An 18,541-nucleotide genomic window follows, 5' to 3' on the forward strand; every position below is an offset into this window, starting at 1 on the left:
TGTGTGGTTATGATTTTAATTGCGTGATCCAGAAGGATTTGTGACACAAAATTACTAATCTTTCATTATTGTGATCAGATTGGTGACTATTCATTTTGGGCTGGTTGAAAACTTTTTGTGCGTTTCACAATAAAAAAATATTTAAGTCAAGAGCAAGAAAAGTAGTTTATAGATTAGGAGACTGATCAGTTCTGGATAATCATGCGGGTTTATGGATATATATATATATATATATATATATATATATATATATATAGTGCATATTGAGTATTAAAGTACATTCATTTTCTAGCATTTTTAATAGATTTTTTGCAAAAGCCTAACGACAATCCCTGTCCTCATCAAAGCAAATTAGCATAACCCAAGTACCCATTCTCGGAAGCAAGATGGAATAAGGACCAGTCAGTCAATGCCATCAGATTATTTGTTTCTAACAAGCTATATACATGGAGCTAGATAAGAAGTATTATTATTATTATTATCTTTTATTTATATAGTGCCAACACATTACACAGCGCTTATTACAATATCAATATTCAAGGGGAATGTCACTAAAAGGTTTGAAAGGAGAAGCCAAACATTACATAGATCTCTTTACTCAGTAATGCCTTCAGCACTGTTGTTCAACTTATTAATTGAACAGGGATGAATACCGTTCCAATGTATGACATTCCATCTATATATTATAGCTATGTTAAATTCAATATTATATATATATATATATATATATTCATTTTATGTTTATTTAACCATTTACCTGAAGATTATATATTAAAATACAATATTACATAGTAACATCAACCCAGAAAAAGGCAAAAAAAATCCTAATCGAAGAGATTTCCAACTGTGATTCAAAAAGTGGAAAAATCCTTTTTAACTCAAAATGGCAATCTGATATCACACTGGATCAACAAGCTAGAGCTAATCCTGTTCTTATAGCCAGTTATATAGCTGTATATTCTCTTTTTTTTGTTAAAAGGTGATGCGCCCAAATGTAAAGGCATCCTGGGTAGTGAATGCTGCATCTTTATTATTCTTAAGTAAGTTAAGAACCTTTTTCGCTGCATTAAGTGAAAACTCCTTTATTGAACTCTGAATGGATGCCATATTATAACATATTATGGTTCCCATATAAAATCTGCATTGATAAAATATACTCTCATATTTCCACTGAAGGATATCTGGCACCAAAAGCAAGATTAAAAGCTCTGCTACTTTTTTCTGCTACTGCAAATAAGAAGATCATTCACTATAGCTTTTTATGTTTATTGCTTGACCCTGAATTACATCTTATCCTGACTGCACTGGTTTTTCACATACATATCTTCTCCACAGTGTTATTTTATTTAGAGGCATATGTGCACAGTTGCTGCTATATAAAGGACATTACGCGATAATATAATAGACTTTGCAAGCCCCCCGTTAATACCAGTCAGATGTCAAAGATATTGTTGTCAAATACACTAGTGATATAGTTAGTGTTTTTTCTCGGTAATGTGTCATGGATGTGCAGTCAACACTTAGGCTCCTGGTTAGTTTGTTTACTGCTTAGCAGTAGGTGCACTGTCCTTTATAAAAAGATACCCCTCTAAATTTTAGTCTTTCAAGCCACCTAGAAAATCATTCAACAGATGGACCCATGGACAAGCAGAATTCTGTCCATGCCACGCCATGTCATAAAAAGTATAAGAAAGTACACCGATCAACCATAACATTATGACCCTTTATATCTTGTTATCATGGCACCTGTCAGTGGGTGGGATATATTAGGCAGAAACAATGTGTATGGATCTGAGTGACTTTGACCAGGGGCGTAACTAGACGCCTCAGGGCCCGGGTGCGAGAATCTGTTAAGGGCCCCCTCACCCCCCCCAAAAAACATGATTTTTACCCAACAAATTCAATTTACATATTGAATCATATCTGTAAAAAAATCAAAGAAAAAAAGGGGCGCATGTACAAAGGGCATAATCCAGGGGTGTCCAAGTTTTTTCTGCAGTGGGCCACTTCATCAGAATTGTATACGTGCGCGGGCCGCACTCATTTTTCACTGTGACAAAAAATATGGCCTTTAATAAAATATGCAGATTAAAATAAAGTAAAATGTCACAAAACCTTTACTCTTCCTCTCAACTGATTTCTGGGCCTTGAAAGTTTTGCGACTACAAATTCAGGATTCCCTAGATTTATTCTAGGGATGAACTAAAATGAAAATTCTGTACCAAAACATTCAGGGTTCACTTAGCCAAAACCGAAAATGACCCCCACCTTTAAAAATAATAATAAAAACTCACATGTTTAATAAAAGTAGGTAACACACAATTGGACAAAATTAGCAATATGACTTGGCATGATAGGAGTGTGATTGCTAACAGCAATCACACTCCTATCATACCCAGGCAACGAGTAAATGCTGGTACCTAGGCATGATGGGACTGTGCTCGCTGTGATTGCTGTTAGCAATCACACTCCTATCATGCCAAGTCAGCCAGTACATGCTGGTACAGGGTGGCTGTAAGTGATGTGCAGACCCCATACTGCTGGCAGCATCACTACACAAGGGGGGCAGCTAGCTAGGTTTCAGCATGTACTGGCTGACTTGGCATGATAGGAGTGTGATTGCTAACAGTAGTCACAGTCCCATCATGCCTAGGTTCCAGCACTTACACATCCATCCAGTAAATGCTGGAACCTAGGCATGATGGGACTCTGATTGCTATTAGCAATCACACTCCTATCATGCCAAGTCAGCCAATACACGCTGGTACAGGATGGCTGTAAGTGATGTGCAGACCCCATACTGCTGGCAGCATCAATACACAAGGGGGGCAGCTAGCCAGGTTTCAGCATGCACTGGCTGACTTGGCATGATAGGAGTGTGATTGCTAACAGCAATCACAGTCCCATCATGCCTAGGTTCCAGCACTTACACATCCATCCAGTAAATGCTGGAACCTAGGCATTATGGGACTGTGATTGCTGTTAGCAATCACACTCCTATCATGCCAAGTCAGCCAGTACATGCTGGTACAGGGTGGCTGTAAGTGCAGACCCCATACTGCTGGCAGCATCACTACACAAGGGGGGCAGCTAGCTAGGTTTCAGCATGTACTGGCTGACTTGGCATGATAGGATTGTGATTGCTAACAGCAATCACAGTCCCATCATGCCTAGGTTCCAGCACTTACACATCCATGCTATCACACACACACACACTCATTTATTCATATAATCATTAATTCACAGATTCATTCCCTCAATCACACACACTCATTCAAACACCCTCCCCACCCCCTTACCTGCACTGCAGCTCCCTAGATGCCGCTCACAGACTTCAGCAGGGGGTGCGGCCTCCCTCTGCCTTCTCTGCTAAAGCACAGAGGAAGTAGGATGTCACGTGAACTCCGCTTCCTCTGTGCTGTCCAGAAGACTTTCCCACAAGTAAGTAGCAGGGCTTGAGGTGCGGCTCGTGTAAGATCGGTTGCCCTGGCTGCCGATCTTACGCGGGCCGCACCTCGAGGTCTCGCGTGCCGCATTTGGCCCGCGGGCCGCATGTTGGACGCCCCTGCCTTATTTAAAAAAAAAAAAAAAAAAAACTTCAAAAAGATTTCGGGCGGCCCCTTGGCTTGGGCCCCCCTGCCGCCGGGGCCCGGTCGCAGTCGCGACCCCTGCGACCCCGGTAGATCCGCCACTGACTTTGACATCAAATTGTGATGGCTAGATGGGTCAGAGCATCTCCAAAACTGCAGCTCTTGTGAGGTGTTCCCGGTCTGCAGCAGTCAGGGAAGGAAAAGCAGTGAACCAGCGACAGGGTTATGGGCGGGCAAGACTCATTGATGTACGTGGGGGAGGGGGGTTGAACGCTGGCTCATGTCATTTTGCCCATGCTGACCTCTGTCCAACGCCGAAAGCGCTTACAACAGGCACATGAGCATAAGAACTGACCCATGGAGCAATAGAATATGGGGCCCTGGTCTGATGAATCATGTTGTAAGCTCCCAACTTACAGGACTTAAAGGAACTGCTGCTAATGTCTTGGTGCCAGATACCACAGTACACCTTTAGAGGTCTAGTGAAGTCCATGCCTCGAAAGGTTATGGCTGTTTTGGAGGCAAAAGGGGGACCTACACAATATTAGGCAGGTGGTCATAATAATATTAGAAAGGTGGTCATAATGTTGGCTGATCGGTGTTACAATGCTAAGGAAGAAAAAAATCCTAAAACTGATACAACCTGATAAATATATGAAACCTGATTATTTAGACCCTAGACAGCATATAAATGTTTGTTTTATCCAGCAAACATGTTGAGCTCCTAGAAAAAAGGAACAAGGAGAATGTAAAGAAGGAAAGAGATATTTGGGTGCCACAAAAGCGAGTGTTCCTTCTAAGCAGGATGCTTGGGATGCTAACCAATAGGTTGCCTTGTGATTAATACCCCTAAACTGTGTGCCTGAGTTAGCAATGTCACAAGAAATAGAAGAGCTTAGTACATTTAACCCAACTGTCTCAAGTACAAAACACTTAAAAACACTCATTAAAACACTTATATTTGTTACAATATAAATATCACAAAGTTTATTCCATTTCACCCCTTCTAAATGTTGTTACGGAGCATAATACAGCACAGGAACATGTTATAGTAGCATGTTGTGCCCTTGACATGCCAGTTACCACCACAGCAACATGGCATGGCTCAAGACTGCCAACTACCCTCCTTTCCCTATCACTAGTCTCTATCTCTGGTGAAACACATGCTTCTTAAAAACCACACAGAGCTGGCAGAGCATGGAAAGGCATCTCTATTAAATCTCTAGATTCAGATAGAAACACTAATGTGCTCATGCTGACTAATCTAAAGTGTACTTTTTTAACCTCTGAAGACACACACACACACGGAAAAGCAGTACAGCAGAACATTCCAGGGACAGCAAAGCTCTACTAGCTATGAAAACTAACGAGGTGGAAAAATCATTTTTTATACTGTATAGACGGTGCTGTGAAAAAGTATTTGCCCATTCCCGATTTAAATGTTTCAGATCATCCAACTAATTTTAATATAAGACAAAGACAATGTGAGTAGGCATAAAATGAAGTTTTAAAATTATAATTTCATTTATGGAAGATAAAGAATTAATTAAAACCTATATCACCCATGCGAAAAAGTAATCACCCCCTAAACTTAATAAGTTGTTGTGCCACCCTTGGCTGCAATCAAATGTTTCCTATAACTGGCAATGAGTTTTTATATCGCTTTGGAGGAATTTTGGCCCACTCTTCTTGGCAACATTGTTTTAATTTAGCCACATTGTTGGGTATTCCAGCATGAACTGACTTTTTAAGGTCATGTCACAGCAACAGATCCAAGTCAAGAGTAAAATCTTCATTTCTTTTGAGCCATTCGGAGGTGTACTGGCTTCTATACATCGGATTATTGTCCTGCTGCAAAACCCATCTGCGCTTGACCACAAACCGATGGCCAGACATTCTCCGTCAGGATTTTTGGGTAGAGAGAATTCATAGTTGCATCAATTATGGCAAGTTGCCCAGGTCCCAAAGCAGCCCCCGGCCATCACGCTACCACCACTGTGTTTGACCGTTGTGGAATGTTGTGTCAGCTTTGCGTCATATGTAATGGGACCCATGTCTTCCATCAAGATCCGCTTTTGACTCATCAGTCCACATAATATTATAACAAAAATCTTGGGAGCCTTCGTCTACCTTTCTGTCAGCAGAGGTTTTTACCTTGCAACTCTCCTATTAATGCTATTTTTTGCTTTATTTTTTTTTTTTTCCTTGTTTCTAATTTTGGAATTGTGAACATTGACCATAATGGAGTCAATTGAGATCTGCAGTTCTTGACATGTTAGTCTGGGTTCTTTTGTGACCTCCTGGATGAGTCAGCAATGTGCTCCTAGAGGAAATTTAAGGCCAGCCACACCTGGGAAGGTTCACCACTGTTCCAAGTTTTCTCCATTTGTAGATAATTGTCCTCACCGTGGTTCGCTTGAGTCCCTGAGCCTTAGAAATGGCTTTCCAGACAAATAGATGACTTTCTTTCTCATCTGAACTTGCCCTTTAGCCTACTTAACTTTGCAAGACAGGTTCTATTTAATTGCTGTTTAAATTCAACATGTTTATTAGTTCAACATGTAGTTCCTTTCTCTGTATTATAGGAAAGTCTAAAATAGCATGTGTTTAAATTACCACCTATAAGACTTTACAGCTAGCTATATTTTTAAAAAAAACCAAAATATATTTTTTTGTCCTGTAATAATGAGAATTACAGAAGTACATATATTTCTTCACAGCATTTAGTAATTTATACAACTCAACAAGGAGAAAAAATAAATAGTACCTAGTTAATCCTGACAAATGTGTTTATTTTCTTTTTTCTAAAAAGAACTCTAAGTAGGATAATATTTAATGATAATGCACCATTAGTAGAAATATGTTCCGGCTAGAAAAATGAGGTGAAAACTATTATAACTTCGGCTACTATGATTGTATTAAATAGACTGAATTGGAAGGGAATTTCTGCAACATTTTGGAAAACTGTGGACAGCATCAATCTTGTTTTCATCATTGGATATTTTAGCAATAATGCACTGAGCATTTGTAATAGTATGCCTGTGTTGGATGCAATACTACTACTTTGTATATGGTTATTAAAGGGACATGATAGCTGAGAGGTCACTTAAATTCTGTAGGATCACATTTCTATACATTGAGAGGATAGCTTAATATGTGTGCTTTTTCATTCACAGGTTTATTTTTTGCTGTTAGATTAAAATTTTTTTTTATACTTTTTAACCTGTTTTCACCTGCATCATATTTTTAACTGCTTCAATCCAAGGGTTTTTTAGTACCATATTTTCCATATGAAAGTATTTTCATGCAGACATCTTGATTAAAATGCTTTTTATAATTTACATCTGTTTTATTCCATCTGAAAACATAATTAGCCAATGCCCACAAACATCACATTTGTTTCGCGGATATTTACAATCAAGCAAAAAGCTTTGCTTAAAAAAAAAAGTCCAAAGTGGCACATAATAAAAGCATTAATATGGATTGTTTGGCAAGATGGAACAAGGTTATCAGATTTGCCTTTATGGAAAGTTCTCTCATGCATAATGCATTTATACCAAGTTAAAGGGTCCAGCTAAATCATGGAAGTCTGGTAAACAGAGCATACTGTCTCTGCTTAATTTATGGATTGTTACATTTGTGAAAAATATACTACTGATAAAGCACAACTCCATATAAAAACAACATGGCGGTGATGTATCGCCATACTGCTGTACCAATGCAATCCTGTAGGGTTGTCGTATATTAGCTATTAATTAATATTATCTCTTAAGCAGTGGTAGTCCAGAAGCCCTGCAAAACACTGACATGGCGCTCAGGGTGAAATCACCTATTCTGCATATATTATGGTACAAACAACATTTAATACAGACTTTTTACTTAACTTGATATATTTACCAAAAATCCATTATATACATATATACTGGAAGTTGTGTGCGTGGTTTCTATTATATATATATATATATATATATATATAATTTATATTTTTCATTTCTGGGACAGGGTATCAAAGTGTTTCATTATATTACCTAATTATTAATGCTATAAAAATTCACGACTGCTCCATGGAAAAACATAGCAAAGAGTTGGAAAGTTCCAACTCTCCATAATTTCTTATGGGTAGTTTAATAACTCTTTGCCTCATATATACAAATAAGAAGTTTTAGAATTAAGCAAAATAAATGAGGTCATTTTTGCTAATTTACGAGAAATGTATATAAATTGATCAGCCCACTTCTGAGTCTCTGAGTTGAAACTAGGCCAGTTTTAGCAAAGACAGAGAATGTGATGATGGATCAGTATGATTATGTCTATTCCAATGTTATCATTGTGTTGAAAACATTGACATCAATAGAATCTACTTAAATTGCAAAGTGTAGTTACAGCAACATCCATTAATTTGTAGTCCAAGCTTGTGAGTAGGCAATAAAAACATTCTGCTAAAAGTGAGTTTTATCGTGTTGGTCGGGGGGCTGATAACATAAAGAAACCATCTTTTTTGCAATCAGAATCAGTTATTGTATAGTATAGGACACATTGAACACTGCTATTCTCTCTAGACTGAAGAGGGTTATCTACTTTATAGAGCAGGAAGTTCCTAGAAGCCATCAGGGACCATGAGTGACTAGACCAAAGAAAAGCAGGTGTGTGCTTTTGTTCTACAATAGATGACAACATATATCTGAATTGAAAATGTAGACACAGAACTAAGGTGAATAAAAGAACTAAGGAAACTCACAGGGTCTAAAGGAAAGAAGAATCTCATGCAATTTTGTTTTTTTTCCTTTTAATTTTGGTACTATACTGTTTGGTGTTAATTGTTGATAATTAGGCATGTTCATCTACGTGTATTTATATATATATATATATTTATATTTATATATTGATATTTATCAAAAATTCTGGTGATTACTGAAGAGTCTCCTATTACTGGTAGGAATATTATTTATGATCCCTCTGCCAGGTTGGCAGGACAATGGTACAGTACCTGGAAATGTGTGATGCACTGATATATGCATTTAAAAAATATGGCCCTAAACTACAACTATTATTTCTTTTTTTTTTATACTTTCATCATAAACCTGAACCTAAAACACTAATCTTTTGAAATATAATGTATATGTGTTATACATCAATAGACTTACCCCATTTTTCGGATATGCAATCCATCCAAGATCACCCATGACTGAGCGAGAGTCCAATAAATTCACTGTGGAAACAAAAGAAAATCTCTCAGTAATCTGAAATGAGTCTGAATTACCATACATCTGTATAAAAGCATATGATATGTAGAAAGTGGCATTGTCATAGGAAGCCACCCGTGGCACGAGAGGAGCACACAATTCCTGCCCTGCTACATCTGTCCCACTCCACTGTACATGTGAAGTGGCAGGATCTAGGAGCAACAACTCAGCGCAGCCACAAAGCGATAGACCAGTCTCACTCAAAAAGCTTGGCAACTGAGTGTTGAAGTGCGTAGCTTGTAAAAATCACCTGTCCTCTGTAGCTCCACTCACTGCAGTGTTCCAAACTACCACTAGAAGCAACATCAGCACTAGCACTGTGCATTGGGAGATTCATGAAACGGGTTTCCATGGCCGAGCAGCTGCACACAAGCCAAAGATCACTATACACAATGCCAAGCATCAGCTGGTGTGGTGTAAAGTGCACCGACCGCCACTGGACTCTGGAGAAGTGAAAACTGATTCTCTGGAGTGATGAATCACACTTCACTATCTGGAAGTCTGATGAATGAATCTGGGTTTGGTGGATGCCAGGAGAACACTACCTTCTGGAATGCATAGTTTAGTGGAATTCATAGTTTGGTGGAAGAGAAATAATGGTCTGTGGCTGTTTTACAGGGTTAAGTCTAGGCCCTGACTTCAAGTGAAGGCTAATGTTAATGCTACCGCATACAAATACATTTTAGACAATTATATGCTTTCAACTTTGTGGTACAAGTTTAGGGAAGGATCTTTCATGTTTCAGCACAACTGTGCCCCAGAGAACAAAGCAAGGCCCACAAAGACATGGTTTGGTGTGGAGAAGCTTGAGTCACCTGCACAGATCCATGAGCTTAACACCACTGAATAGGGAATGGGATAAACTGGAATGTACTTGCAAGCCGGGCCTTCTCGTCCAACATCAGTGCCTGACCTCACAAATGCTGTTTTGGCTGAATGGACACAAATTCCCACAGAAAGCCTTCCCAGAAGAGTGGAGGCTGTTATAGCTGCAAACGGGGCCCAACTCCATATTAATGCCCATGGTTTAGGAATGGGATGCTTACATTTAGTAAAAACAGTGTATTGTTACCACTTTTTAACTATTTTAGCATGTCTTAGATAAAATAGCAGCTATTGTTTAGTCCAAATATGCCAGTTAAACTGAATGACGAATAAGAAGGAGGTTTTCAGAAATAATGTATTGCTATAGGCTTTTTGAGTTCCTTTGTAAACGTATATTGAATTACACCTGAGAAACCCCATATGTCGTAGTTTGAATCAACACATTAGATAGACAACTTGTGTATTTAACTTAGCAGTGTGGTTTATTTTAAAGGAAACAGTGGGGGTAAAATAATAAAAACAAACTGGAGTATCTTTAGCAATTCTAAACGAATACTGGGCAAAATGCAATATACTAAAACGTGTCTTGCAGAATTTTTTTAATATTGAATAAAAGGTTTTGCGATTAGATTTAAAAAAAAGTCCAATATCCCTTTGGAACTCTGTGAGCCAAATTGTTAAATCTATTTCAGTCCAGCATGAAATAACATTCAACTGCAAATCCTCAACACTTGCACAATATATTTTATAGTGTAATGATGTCCAAAAAGCACCATACAATGAAATATTTCTAAAACAATCACTGTTAGAGATTAAAAAAAAACTACAACCTTTACAAAATTGTATTGAATGTTAGTATAATTTACTCAGAACATACTTATTTCTAAATAAGATGTTGAAATACAGCATTAACACTAAAATTTGTAAATCTACCATAAAATGATTTTCTTAAAAAGAAAATAATAATTACAATAAATTAGAGAATGGATACCTTGTCCAGGGATTGGACGATCTGTCATTAGCCAAATAGGAAGAAGGGGATGTTGAGCAGAATACAAACATGTTAGCGAGAGTGTGTGTGTTTGTGTCCCTAAGTTTCAAAGTAGGTATCCTAATTTTATCCACACTGACTTAAGAAAAATTATAGAGAGACTGAAATCTCAGACCTGTTGCCTTGTATTCTTACATTTATAATAGTAAAATGCTATTCTGAGTACGCCACAAAATTAATAATAAGCCAATATAAAACGGGATCTAAGTTTTTGGTATCGTGTGATGTTTTATGCCTATTTTATTTTAACTGGCACTTCAAAAAAAAAAAGCACAGTTGCTATGTTATCATACAAAGGGTTTAAGATGTAAATATATTTAACATGTGACATCTCATTGATTGCAAGTTGTAATATGGAATTTCTTGGCATACTTACCAAGAATTCTCTGAGCTGCAATTATAGTAATTAAGTGCTTCAGCGCAGCATACGTTTTCATGTAAATTATAATAGGTTGTACAATGAGTATTGATCTACAAACTGCAGCCCACAATCATGTCTTTTTAGAAACCATAAATGAATATAATTAGATAACACTTTTTGTCTCTTTATCATAAAGGATGGCTTATATCAAAACATCTTATCTGTTTTTAAACATACTGATGTTGGTTCCGCCTTGACACTGGTTTATTTATTTTATTTTTTGTTTTAAGAGTTTATAACCCATTCTGGATAATTTGTTGAACAGTATTGATTTGTTTTGATTTAGCAGTCGTAAGGAAAATGACCATTTTTCAAAGTAAAATCAGGGACAAAAACAAAATAACAACCTTAACAACACAAGTAGTTCTGAGGTTGCTTCTAAAAATACATCATCATAGGAAGAAATAGCCATTCGGGCTTACAGGGAAGAGCCACTCTATATAAGCTTATCCCCCACCACGTCATACACATACACTCACTAACTCTCTCACAACACCAGCTTGACGATACTGCTGCTAGTGCCAGTCACATAAAGTTATGTGACCCAACTGAATGATCTGCTGGATCGCACTTAATTTAATTTAAAAACTATATATATATATATATATATATATATATATATATATATATACATCTATATATATATATATATATATATATATATATATAAATATATATGAGTTCTTATCTTATACAGTGTATAGTCAGTTGGAGATGGGCAGGGGTTTACTCCTTCACGTGGAAAATGTATAAAAGTTCTTTATATGTCCATTATACCGTATTGGCTCGAATATAGGCCGCACTTTTTCCCCCCACTTTAAGTCTTTAAAGTGGGGGTGCGGCATATATTCGGGGTCTAGCGCCCGACGCCCAGGACATGCAGTCCCGGGCGCCGGGCAGGCAGCGGGGTTTGGATACAGATCCCCCGCAGCGGTGCAGGGGACCTGCATCCTAATCCCCGATACGCCCCTGCCAGCACTTCGCACGGGGGGGGGGTGCCGGCACAGGAGGTTGTTAAGTGCATCTGCCCCCCCGACTTACCGGAGCAGACTCCCGGGTGTCTTGCGGGGCCGGCGGGGGACATCTACGCAATACGCGTATACAACTTCCGGCTCCGGTAAGTGAGGAGGACAGTGGTAGCATATCACGGGCAGGGAGGAGGACAGTGGTAGCATATCTCGGGGAGGGAGGACAGTGGCAGCATATCTCGGGGGGGGAGGGGGAGGACAGTGGCAGCATATCTCGGGCAGAGAGGAGGACAGTGGTAGCATATCTCGGGCAGGGAGGACAGTGGCAGCATATCTCGGGGGGGGGACAGAGTGGCAGCATGTTTTTTTGGTGCTTTTTTAAAGAAAAAAACTTTTTCTTTAAAAAAGCACCAAACTTTTAGGGTGCGGCCTATATACGGGGGCGGCCTATATCCGAGCCAATACGGTATGTAACCAAACCCAATCTAACAAAGGGCAGATTTATATATATAAACAAAAGATATGGTATGTAACGCACTAACTTGACTGGAAGCAGTTGTAATATGCCCCAGTGCTAACAATCCAAAAAGTATATACAGCACGCAAATAAAGTTGATGCACTCCGCGGGTCTTCTTTGTAACGTTTATTAGCTTAGTAAAGGTTCAACGTTTCGGCTCAATGAGCCTTTCTCAAGAACCATTGATTTGCATGCTGTATATAAATATATATATATATATATTCTATGGCTGTAAGGATTTAAATTATTTTATGAGTTCTTGATCTTTGTCTTATTAATCTCATACTAACTGGGAGGCTTGTATCAGTATCCTTACATCAGGATTTGCAAAAACATACAGCATTTTCTTTCTGGCTGTTTTGTTTGAGGCTCGGGAGACTTGACCTAAAGAATGCTAGTTGTGTAAATATTACTTTAATATTGAGCCAGTCTTGATGCTTTCCTGTTCTAAGTAACATCTGTTCTATCTATATAACATTTTATTGCTTTGATATTTTCTTGATTTTCACATAATAGCATTATCGTTTCCAAGACTTACTAGTAATGGTCCACTTTTCTAAAATTCCTTTTGACACTTAGAAACGAATACTCTTCGTGAGTTCCTGACAAGAAGGTTAACTTGTTCTATTTTATGTTTGGAAATGCTACCCAGTACCAAGCATTGAATTTTAAAGGGACACTCATGCAATTATCGAATAAAGACATCTTACAAAAACACATTTTATAATCTAGATGTATTGGGCAGAGATTTCCCAAGGCCGGAACTGAGCAACTCTAATGCAGTGGGTATGAATGTATCACAGCATTCTACAGCCTTAAAAGTCACAATAATACGTACAGAAACAGCATAACCTGAAATTGTTTAACTAAAAGAAAATCCTCTCCTTATAACTGCTTTATTCAGTTCCTTTTTTATCAATAAGTATAACTCAGATCTCTCCAGGTTTTCACCCAGAGTCTCCGGTTCATCCTGGTCCTTCTTTGGGTAAGGGGATTTACCCATGCCCACTCCCCACTTAATTTCCCTCCCAACCCCTGTACATACCTGGGAACTTGTAGGCTACCCAGAGCCTACCCTTGCGGGACGCAGCCATGGCTGCCCACTGACATCAGTGGGTGGTCCCGCTGATGTCAGTGGGAGATCATGATGATGTCAGTGGGCGGTACTGCTGATGTCAGTGGGCGGCCCTGCTGTTGTCAGTGGGTGGTCCCGCAGACACTGCGGGAAAAACCCCCATTTAAAGGGGAAACCCCTTCCACGACCCAGAGGATTCGGGTGTTGAACACGGAGAGTTCCCAGATATGCCCATGTAATGCTAGCGCCACCCTTCACATGTCTAACCATGTCCATTGCATGTGGCTAGCCCCTCCTTGCCAAAACACTCGCTCAGAAGTGCTCGGGGTAGCCTAATCTGAGAAGTTCCCAGGTATCAACAGGGCACAAAGTCACATTTATAAATATTGTGAAACCCCCACACTGGCCACACAACTAAAACAAAAGTGTGCCTCTTTGGCCAGCCCCTGGTGCTGATTAAAATCTACCTTAACACAGGGGAATTTACAGGATATTAGTGTGCATTTAAAAAGTTTACTGAGTCATTTCTAATTAAAAATTAGGATTGCTTAATTTTGATCAATATTAATTTATACTCTGTCTAGTTGGCATAAATCACCGCATACACTTTCTGCTATACAATACCTGAATTCAAGGACTTTTGAATGAGATTTGTAATGCTTTGCTTCTCCTGAATGTATTTCATTGCTATGAGCACAACTGTCAATTTGACATATAATCCGAAATTGAGCTCGTATAAAACCAAACAGATCCTAGGCTGAGCATTTTGACCTCTTCGAGTTTGGATTCTGATATAAATCACACGCTTTCGACTTACTACATGTCTTTTCACTGTGTTAAAACACCTTAACGCCGATCCCCATTGTCACATTCATCACAGATATGGCCATGTAAGTAAAATGGTGCATCCTACAGCACTCTTTGTAAATAGAGTGTTGCCCGCTTTGTAAGTTTGGAATGTTGTGATCACAAATATTCTATTGTAGTGACTTGATAATGGTGGCAACCAAATGCCTTCTAATCAGCGTCCTAATTAAAAAATGCTTAGCAAGAGGTAAAAGCATCCTGAATTGTCACCTGTACTCAAGCACAAAATCAGAACATGCGCAATAGGTTTTACTAAATACAAAAGTACTGGTGTAACATTGACCATTTGCCTTTAACCTCTTGTGTGCCAGAGGGTTGTACAATGCATTACACCTTCAAGATAAATATTGTTTTATTTATTTTTTATTTAACAACCATGCATCTCTGCTGTCTTGTGACATTTGGTATTTAAGGTTTTACGAGGCAATTTATAATGGTATTTATTGTACATATATTGTATATCTATATATGCATATTAAAAAATAAATTACAGCGCCAGTAAACGTTCACATAAACAGCCGTTAAACAAATGTTTGGAAACATTAAGCTCATAAAACAACAGAACATTCTACTAAACCACTTTACTAAGCAAATAGAAACCTTTTGAGATATACAAGTGCACATGGCCATGCAGACCATCTTAATGACAATAATACTAAAGCAAATCAACCTATTTAATTTGGTAGGATTGTAGATTTTTTTATCCAGCTCACATTTTACACATTTCTATTAAGTAAATGAATAAATGCAATGATCCAAAAGAAAGTCAATTGCAATCTAAATAATCCTTCAAAACAAAAAAGCAAATGTGAATAAAACCCTATTGTACAGCCACCTAATTATATTATGTCTTTTACTCTCTCGGGAAATAAATTAAATCAAACTTTTTTGTCTATGCCGCATTAGGCTCTGCAGGAATATGTTTACAGAAGATGCTATGGGCATACCACAAATGAGTGAAATTGGCTGCTAAGTTAATAGCACGCAGAATTATATATATTCCAATATGGACGTGTCTAACAATAAGACATATACAACGACAAAAGGTCCACCACATTTTGATTTCTTACCAAGGTTACATGGACTCTCTCATTTGAATGTGTATGCTGGTTTAGGTATACCATGTAGCTTTGTAGACACATCCTTAGTCTCTTCTGTTGGAAGTTCTGCGCAGGGCTAAATATGTGCCATAGGAATATGTCTACATAGGGTGCGGTTGTGGGGAAACTCTTCAGAACCTTGCCCAGGTACCTCATTTCTTGTCTACTCCAGTGTTGAAATGGAAGTGACATATAGAGTATTGTTGTCCCAAAGGTAGAGTACTGTACTGGTCAAGGGAGTGAAATAGGATCTGATTCCACAACATGTCTGTTCCCATCTATGCACATGCACCCCAAGGCATAACATCTTTATTGACTATATCCCATGTATTCATTTTTTAAAGATGCTGTAGTGTAAGAAAGGTGTTGTAGGCCTCAAAAGTGTTTTGCACTCCAGAACTTTCAAATTGAGTTAACTCTGAGAATTGAAATAGTAAATATTATTGTAAAGATTCTATGCTTAATCACGGAAATCCTGACTTGTCTTTTTTTAATGATGCACTTGAATCACCTCAATTTAAGCTGGTATATCTATCATAACATAAAGTTAGCAAAAAAACACCAATTGGGAGCCTTATCTATGATCCCAGCAGTGTACAATAGGAAGGAGTAAGCTCCAGACCCTGTCACCCTGAGATCCTAAGATTGCAGAAAAAAACCCTAGGGCTCAGGGTCAAACCCTGAGAGTTCACAAATATGAGTACTAGCCTCACATAAAAAAAGGTGCAAAACGTTGTATACTAAAAATAATAATAGAAGTCCTTATCTAATCTTACGCCGCTGTGCCACCATAGAAACAAGTGCTTCTTGTGATTCAACCTTTACTAAACAGGCCCACCCTGTTTGTCAATAGAGAAATCTACAAGGCTTTCAAGGTCCAGCAGATTTTGTTTTAACCGCAATCATATAGGGCAGTACAGAAAAAACATAATGTGAGTTGGAAATAGCACTGACATGATACTGAAATGTACTTTGTGGCACTTATTCATATGCAAGCAAACGGTAATGACTAGAGATTTGGCAAACCAGTGTTGGCTCTAGCCAGGCTCTCATACAACACCTGTCTCATTCCAGATCATCAAGAGGGTATGGGCACAAGCCAGCTAAAACACCTCCTATCCTTTTGTCTTGTGGTTTTCACATAACTTCTGAAAGATGAGGCAGACAAGTCCTCCTCTACTTCTATACAGCTCGCCCACCTCCAAATGACTCCCAGACAGCTGTTAAGAATGTTCCTAATGCCTTAGTTATGATGAAATCAAGTTAATAACTTCACCTTCCATTTTACGAGAACATTCATTTTACCATCAGTAAATATAGGATCCTAAAAAAAAAAAAATCAAGTCAATGTGCAGTCCCAGCAGTGCTAGTGTTACAGCTTTAGTATCTCTATACACACTCAGCTGCAGGAGATTTATTTCCCAGAAGAAATGATTCATAAGCAGAATTAGTAAAAACAAAAAAAAAGATCACCATGAGCAGATGTCATGGCGGAAGGCTGACAGATTTTATTTTCCTACTCTTACTGACACAAAGGCAGTCTTTTTTTTCCAAGGGGCCAAAAGGGTACGTAACTGCAAAAGGTGTCGTAATTCTGCAGTATAAATCTGGAAAAAAAGAGTCAGAATTACAAAGAATTGCAGATTTTGGAAAAGCTATTATAAAAGCTAGGCACTAAGAACAATAACGATGCACAGGCACCATTTTCAGTGTAATATAAAAAAAAACATGGAGTCTTTTTACTGCTGGTTTACTTTTTCTGGATAACTAAATTAAAGAAAATTTTAAAGAAAATTGGAGCACAAGTTAAAATATAAACATGTTGGATTCAATGCATATACATATGAAAGTATATATATATACCGGTATATAATATACAATATATAGCATGCATTATATCATACTCCTCTAGAATTCTGTCAGGTAGCTCAGTGTCTTTAGCTTCTCTGTATTTTTTCCGATGGAAACAAAATGCACAGGCATAGAAATTTAAGGTGTGGACGTTTACGTTAAACGTATGATTTCTGCATGGGCATGAAAGGCACATTTTCCCTCTGTGTGACCTTAGATACGCTGCTTTAATTATACCTTAAGATTGAACAATTAAAGCAAAATGAGGTGTGTGTTGTTTAACATGATGGGACTGTGTCTCAGACTTAGTAGACACAGTAGGCTTATAGGTAAAAAGATGTGAATGGGCACGTAGAAAAAAATACAAAAAAAATGGTCCGCACCCTCTCCTTTGCCTTATGTTGTCTAACTGTATCTTAAGGGCACTTGTTTTCCTCACCCTGTTGCCCGTCTGTTCTGTTTAACCAATTTGTCCTCTCACTCTTTGTAATCTACACACATCTTCCCTCACACTTATATGAATTGCGAATGACTGAATAGCATATTGGGTTTAAGAATTTGTACTCTTGTGCGTCACGTAGAAAGATAGCATTACAATAAAAAAAGTACCTAGCTGTAATGCGATCGCTGTTGTCAGCTAACTAAGTTCCTCTTCCCCTCAGGTTAAGTTGTAGAGTCATGTTTCAGGCAGCAGTTGCTGTGCTTGGAAATATTTTGTCACATAAGTGAAATGGTTACTGTCACCATCATAACTTTTAGCCTAAGTAAATGAATTTATCTGAACAATAGCTTATGTTTGTTTTTTTTTTACTTGTCAATCAATCTACATGTATTTTAGATATTTCATTTAGAATTTTACTACAAAGAAGTTGAAGTTGGTGGCAGCCAGTGGCAAAGCCACCAGTATCTGGTCAATTTCTTGTACTGAAGGTCTCTCCCTTCTTCTCATCCATCCGTATGATGCCTGCCTGAATTTATAAAAATCGGCAACAAAACCACAGGGGAGAGATAATAATGGGGAGGAATACCTTT

General features: G+C 38.2%; 1 protein-coding gene across 2 annotated transcripts in view; it reads right to left on the reverse strand.

Annotated features, from left to right (window-relative positions):
* LOC149284317 (ephrin type-A receptor 5) overlaps positions 1-8,794 on the reverse strand; it is a 127,138-nt gene extending 118,344 nt beyond the window's left edge. For both annotated transcript variants that reach the window (XM_089496869.1, XM_089496868.1), the window contains exon 1: positions 8,735-8,794. In XM_089496869.1, coding sequence (XP_089352995.1) covers positions 8,735-8,773 — 39 coding nt within the window. In that variant the 5' untranslated portion in view covers positions 8,774-8,794. The remainder of the gene's footprint in view (positions 1-8,734) is intronic.
* Between the last annotated feature and the right edge of the window lie 9,747 nt (positions 8,795-18,541).

Source organism: Sceloporus occidentalis, unplaced genomic scaffold, assembly GCF_023333645.1.
Source record: "Sceloporus occidentalis isolate IW3139 unplaced genomic scaffold, rSceOcc1.0.p SCAF_95, whole genome shotgun sequence".
NCBI classification, from domain to species: Eukaryota; Metazoa; Chordata; class Lepidosauria; order Squamata; family Phrynosomatidae; genus Sceloporus; species Sceloporus occidentalis.